This window comes from Oxyura jamaicensis, unplaced genomic scaffold (assembly GCF_011077185.1).
Source record: "Oxyura jamaicensis isolate SHBP4307 breed ruddy duck unplaced genomic scaffold, BPBGC_Ojam_1.0 oxyUn_random_OJ72110, whole genome shotgun sequence".
Lineage (NCBI taxonomy): Eukaryota > Metazoa > Chordata > Aves > Anseriformes > Anatidae > Oxyura > Oxyura jamaicensis.
The window spans coordinates 1-6,630 of NW_023310872.1; the positions used below are offsets into that span (position 1 = coordinate 1).

A 6,630-nucleotide genomic window follows, 5' to 3' on the forward strand; every position below is an offset into this window, starting at 1 on the left:
CCCCCCCCCATGTGTGTGTGTCCGTGTCACGCACCCGCACCCCGGTGGAGACAAAGGCGCCCGCTGGGTGCCCGGCGCCGGCACGGCACCGGTGCAGGAGCGCTGCACGGGACGGTGCGCGGCACGGAGCGCGGGGCGCATGGTGCGCAGCACGCGGTGCTCGGTGCCCGCTGCTCGGTGCCCGCTGCACGGCCCCCGCTGCACGGCCCCCGCTGCTCGGCCCAGCACCGCGCACGGCCCCCGGTGCAGGCTCTGGCACGGCGCGCGGCACCCGGCTCGGCACGCGGCGCGCGCTTTGGCACTCGGCGCCGCTTTGTGCGAGGCGCGCGGGGGCCGCACCCCCCGCCCGGGGCTGCCCTGCGCGGGCACGGGGAGGGGGCTGCGGGGACGGGACCCCCCCCCTCTCCTCCTCCCCCCCCCTTTCCCCCCCCCCCCCCCCCCGCGGTCGCCGGCCCCAGCTGCGGCACTGCCCCGGAGCTGCGGCACCGCTCCAGCCGTCGCCGCGCTCTCGCTGCCGTGGCCGCGCGCTCGCTGCCGGCATCACCGCCAGCCCCCGGGTGTCCGGGGGGGTTACGGGGGACCCCAGATTTTGGGAGGCTGCCGGGGGGGGAACAGAGAGGCGCAGGGCAGCTGCGGGGCCGGCTCCCCACAGCACACGCACACGCTCACGGTCCCGGCGCTTCGCCGGCGCCGGCGGTCCGCACTCACCGGGCGCCTGCACAAAGAAAGCCAGGTAGAGGTCGAGCTCCTTGATGGTGACGCCGATGTGGTGCGGCTGCACGCAGAGGCCGGGGCTGGCGCACTGCGGCGCCTTGGCCAGGCGCTCGCCGTCGGTGCTCTCCAGCGGGACGCCCTTGAAGAGGATGACCATCACCAGGTCGAGCCGCCACACCTTGTCCGCCTGGCGCAGGCAGTCGATGCGGCGGATCTTGCCCTTCTGGTCGGGGTTGGAGAGGACGCAGCACGGCGCCTTCTTGCCGGTGACGGAGAGCACGAAGTCCTCGCGGCACTCGGGCCGGATGTCCTTGCGCAGCTTGGCCAGGAGGCGCGAGGCCCACTTCTGCTTGACCTCGGGCTTCTCGCCCAGCAGCTCGTCCTTGACGGCGCGCTCCTCCTCCTTCGACATCCGCTTCTCGTGCTTCTTGAAGTACTTGCGCTTGCGGGCCTGCAGGTTGAACCAGGTGTAGGAGAAGGCCCGGACGTGGGGCAGCAGCGCCTCGATGAACGGGTGGAACTCATCCTGCGGAGCGGCAACGGCGTCAGCGGGGCCACGGCCAGCGCTCCCGGCAGCGCTCCCGGTGCTGCCCGGTGCCCACCGCCCGCAACGGCCGCGTTCAGGGCTCGGGAACGGCCCCGGTAACGGCACAGCCCCACGACGCTGCTGGGGCACAGGCACCGGGACGGCTCAGCCCTGGTGCCCACTCAGCCCCGGTGCCCAGCCCCGGTCCCTGCTCAGCCCCGGTGCCACTTCAGCCCCGGTGCCCAGCTCCAGTGCCCAGCCCCGGTGCCGCACCGTGCTGCCACGGGCACAGCCTCATCCCCAGGGACATCCGCGAGCAGCCGGTCCCGGTCCCCATCCCCACTGCCACGACCGGTCCCTGCCGCCAGCCCCGCTCCTGTCCCCAGTCCCCAGCCCCGGTGCCGTCCGTCCATCCTCGACGCCGGTGCCAGCGGTCCCCAGCCCCGGTTCCCGGTGCTCCGCAGCCCCGTCCCCGTCGCTTCCCAGCCCGGTGCCATCCGCAGCCCCTGGTCACCACCCGCCGCTCACGTCCCTGTCCCCGTCCCGGTGCCAGCAGTGGCCGGTCCCCATCCCTGACGCCGCCAGTCCCCGGTGCCGCCGGCCCCCGTCCCCGTCCGTACCATTGCGGCGGCTCATCCCTGCCGTGGGCAGCTGCCAGTCGGGCCCCGGCGGGGCAAAACCGGGGCGGGGGGGGCAATAACGGGACGGGAAGGGGCGGGAGGGGGGGGGACACTACCGGCGAGAAGTTAACGGGGGGGGCGAGGGGCGGGCACCGGAGCGGTGAGCGGCGGGTCCCGGTTCCCGACCCAACCGAGCAGGGAGGGGCTCGGGCACCGGGGGGGGGGGCGTCCCGGTTACCGGAGGTGATGCCGGTAACCGGACGGGGATGCCAGTTACCGGGGGGGGGTCCCGGTTATGGGAGGGGGTCCCGGTCACCGAGAGGGGGGTCCCGGCCACCGGGGGGAGGGAGGGGGGACCGGGAGGGACCGGAGCCGTCTCGCAGCCGGAGCGCCCCAGCTCCAGCTCCAGCCCCAGCCCCGCCGCCGCCGCCGGGCGCGGAGCGCGCGGAGCCGCCGCGGCCCCTTTTGGCACCGGGACCGGAGCGGCGGCGGCCAATGGCAGCGCAGCGCGCGGGGGGAGCGCCCGCCCCATTGGCCGGGACGGGGGGGGCGGGACCGGCCGGGGGGGGGAACGGAGCGGAGGGGGGGGGGGAAGGGCCGGGGGGGTGGGGGCGGGGCACCGGGGGGGGGGGGGCGGGGGGGGCCCGGGGGGGCTCCACGCGTGTTCCCCGCGTCCCCTCCTCGCGTGGGTTCCGAGGGGGGCCACGCGTGGGCTGCACGTGCTGGGGGGGTCGGGGGGCTCGGAGAGGGGGGCTTTGGGCGGGGGGGGGGCTCGGATCCCAAAACACGCGTGGGAGTGGGGGGGCGGTGCCGGCCGCGACCCCCGGGCAGGGAATTTGGGGCGGGGGGGTTCGGCTCCGCGTCCTCGCGCGCCCCCCCCCCCCCCCGCCCCAGGGGCCCCGCTCCCCTCGGCACGCCCTTTTTTTGGGGGAAAAGCCCCGGATTTTGGCTGCTTTCCCCAGCCCCGGAGCGGCCCCTGCGCGCGGCGGCGCGGAACGGCCCAAAACCTCCGTTTCTGCCCCCAAATCCCCGACGCGGAGCTCGGAGCCAATGCCCCCCTCTCCACCCCCGCCCCCCCCCCCCCCGTAATTAATTCCCCCTTTGCGAAGGATAAAAAAAAAAAAAAAGGAGGAAAAAAATAAAAAAAAATGGGGAGTTTCGGGAGCGAGGCCAGGGGGAGGCTCCCAGGGGCTTCGCCCTCACCCTCCTCCAGCGCCAAAACCCTCGAATTTCACCCCAAAGCAGCAGCACGGGGCTGGGGAGCGCTCCCCAGCCCCTTCTGTCCCCCTCCCCTTTATTTATTTGATTTTTTGTTGTTGTTTTTTTCCTTCCGAAAGCCCGAATCGAGCCACAGCAGCGTGGCTGTGCCAGGGGGGCGTCGAGGAGGGGGCACCCGGGGGGTCCCCGAAACCCCCTCCCCACCTTGGGGCTGCCCCGGGAGTACCGAGGGAGGTGCGAGACCCCCACTCCCCCAAACCCCCACCCCCCCCCCCCCCCCCCCCACGAGGACAAAGACCCCCAGGTGCTCGGGGATGCTCGGTCCCCTCCCGGCCACCCCGGTCCCCTCCCGGTCACCCCACAGCAACCGTCGGGGTGGCACCGAAGGATCCCAGGCTGGGAGCCTCGGCCACGGGACCCCGATTGTGGCAGGGGTGGGAGGGCGGGGGGGGGCGTCGGGACGCCCCTTGGCCCCCTCCCCCGTCCCCCTGCATCCCGGGGCCGTGCCAGGTGGCCACGGAAGGATCTGGAGGCTCCCGGCCGGGTCCGCCCGCACGCCCGCGCCCTCGCGCCCGGCGGTGACGGGATCGGGGTGCCCCGGTGGGTCGGGGTCCCCCTGTGGGTTGGGCCCCCCCCGGCGGGTCGGGGTCCCCCCGGCGGGGTCCGGCCCCGCGCTGCCGGGCTGCAATTGGCTGCGCGGCCCCGCATTGAGCTGCAGTCTTGGGCGAAGCCACGTTGCCGCGTCCGCAGCTGTAAGCACCCGGCAAAGCGCCAGCGCCCGGCTGCGGCGGAGGGGGAGGAGACGCCGCCGAAAAAACGGGGGGTGGTAGAAAAAAAAAAGGGGGGGGGGGGATAATAAAATAAAGCCAAAATAAAAAAAAAATGCAGCCTTCTCCCCCCCACACCCCCCTTCTCCCCTCATCTCCCCCCCCGGAGCCCCGGCAGCGCCCGCCCTCCCGCGCTGCTGCCAGCAGCCTCCCCCCTCGGCCCCTCGGCTTCGCCGCGAGAGAAAATAACCCGAAAAAGCCAGACTTGCCGCCAAAAATCCCCCCCCGCCCGCGGCCCCTTCCTCCGGGGCTGCCAAGACCCTTCCCCGGCGCTCCCTGCCCGGGGGCCGGGGGGGGGAACACGAGGGGACCCCGCTCCGAGGCCGGGAGCTGCCGGCGGCCTCGAGGGAAGGCGTCGGGATGGGGAGGGGGGGGACACATGGCGGGGGGGGGACGCAGGTGGCGGGTGGGGGGCGTCCGGGAGGGGCCGCGGGGACATCGCCTGCCCGCGGCCACGTGGAGGTCCCGGTGACGGCAGCGCCGGGCTGGGGGGCGCGGGGCGAGGCCGGGGCCGTGGTGCAGCGGCTGGCGGTGCAGCAGCGCGGGGCCGGCGCGGTTTGGCACCGCGGGACCCCGGCAGCTGCCCCCCCCCCCATCCCCGAGCCCCCCTCCCTGCCCGTTATCCCCGTGGCCTCCTGCCAGCCCCGGGCCGGGGGGGCCCCGCGGTGCTGCGGCGGCCAAGAAAGCTTTTTGTGGCCCATCAATAATTCAGGGCCCTCCCCGACCCCCCCAGCCCAGCCCAGGGCTCCTCCATTATTGATGCCACCACGAGCCCCGCTGCTGGGGGGAGCTGGGGGGGCCGGGGGGGGGGGCAAGGGGCCGGGACGTGGGGTGGGGGCACGCGCGGCTCAGCACACGCGGCACGGACACGCGGCACACGCACGGCCTGGCCCTGTGTCCCCCTCCCCCCCCCCCAGCACCGCGCGGCGCCCACGCGTGTCGCCGCCCCCACCCCGCCCCGGGCACCTCGCACGGCCTCGCACGTGGAGGGGGGCGGAATTTAGGGGGGGGGGTGAAGGGAAGGGGGGGGGGGGGGGGGGGCCCATCCCGCACCGATTGCATCAGCCGCACCGCAGCCGCGCACGGGGCCTGGGGCGGTTGCGTGGCCTCGCCGCGTGTGCCGCACGCCCCACGGATTTGGGAGGGGTGTGTGGGGGGGTGCACGTCCCTGCAGGCACACGCGCGTGCACGAGGGCTGCAGCACGCGCCTTGCACACGCAGAGGGGAGCGTGGACGGGTTCCACGCGGGCGCATCCGTCACACGCGCGTCCCCGGCACACGCAGGCGTTAGGGCGCAGCCGGTGCCACGGCGGCACCGTCCGCACCCGTCGTGTGCGCCGCGTGCGCTCCACGCGCTGCTCCCACGGACACGCCGTGCGCTGTTCCCACAGACGTGCCACGCGTCCTGTGCCTTACGCCCACGCCCCACCGGCCACGCACCGCACCCCGCAGAGGGCAGCGCGGCCCCACAGGGCAGCAGGCGCCGTGCCATAGGTGCCGCACTCCACAGCCCCCCCCCCCCGCACGCCGCTATAGGGTCTGAGGCCCCCACCCCACACGTCGGGGTGCCCACGTCGCGCCCCTCCACGGTGGCTGATGCCGGGGGGGTGTGGATGGACGGATCCGGGGGGGCTGCTCTGAATTTCCTCCTGCGTTTTCGAGAGAAAATGGCCACGGCATCCGCTGCCGCCGGCTCTGGTCCATGCGCGCGCCCCGCACCGGGCTGTACCGCGGCCAGAACGCCCTTTGGGCACGGCGACACGCGGTGGCACCGTGCCACCCCACGCCGTGTGCCGGGGCAGGGAGCAGCTCGCTGCGGGGCCACCCCGCGCCCCCCTCCCCTCCCCCCCGGAGCCACCACGGGGCTGACGGCACCGCCACCGCCTCGTGCCACTGCTGCCCGTGGGCATCACACGCCCGGTGGGGGGGTCCCTATAGGAAGGAGCGTGCCGGGTGCTGTCACCCCGCTATAGGGGCGGCGATGCGTGCGGCCCCGCCGGGGCTCGCCGAGGAGCTGCCTCACGGTGCGGCCGCGATAGGGGACGGCGATCGGTGCCGCCAGCGCTGACAGGCACCGTGCAGCCAGCTGCCTGCGCAGCCACGGGGCCCGGCGGCGGGAGCTGCCGCTCTACGTGCCGCTATTCGTGCCGCTCCCCGTGCCGTTATCCGTGCCGCAGCAGCCGCGGCCGGATCCTGGCGCGCGCCCGATGCCGGAGCTATAGGGGATGGTGGCAGCGGCCCAAAACCGCCCCGAATTTGGCTCAAAAAGGGAAGCGGGGCGGGAGGGAGGGGTGCAGGTGTGCACATGGATGTGAGCACACACGCGTGCAAGCACACAAGTGCGGGAGGCACACAAGGCCGGCGCGCACACGTATGTGAGCGCGCTGCACCAGCGGGCACGCGCACGGGCACAGCGCAATCGTTCCCGCGAGGCCGTCGTGCACGCGCGTGTGCAGCCGGGCACGCGCCAGGTGAGCGCCCGCCCGCAGCGTGCCCGCACACACACACGTGTGTGCCAGCACACGCATGTCGCTGGCGTGCGCGGGCAGAGGCACACACGCATGTGCAACGCTGGGCTGCTGGCGCGTGCACACGCGTGTGCGGGGCGGGCGCCGAAGCTGCGAGAAGCGCCGCTGGCCGCCCGCCCAGACGCAACCGGCCGCCAAAACCGCCCCGAAAAGCGGGAGAAAAGGGCAAAGGGAGGGGGGGGCCGCGAAACCCAGCC

General features: G+C 74.5%; 1 protein-coding gene across 1 annotated transcript in view; it reads right to left on the reverse strand.

The window, feature by feature from the left end:
* Positions 1-5: 5 nt before the first annotated feature.
* The window catches only part of LOC118159802 (nuclear factor 1 A-type-like), a gene marked incomplete at its 3' end in the record, with an annotated part of 7,800 nt that continues 1,175 nt past the window's right edge, over positions 6-6,630 (reverse strand). Inside the window, exons 2-3 of the mRNA XM_035314357.1 lie at positions 214-1,240; positions 6-134 (exon numbers count right to left, since the gene is read on the reverse strand). Of these exons, the coding sequence (XP_035170248.1) occupies positions 6-134; positions 214-1,240 (1,156 nt within the window). The remainder of the gene's footprint in view (positions 135-213; positions 1,241-6,630) is intronic.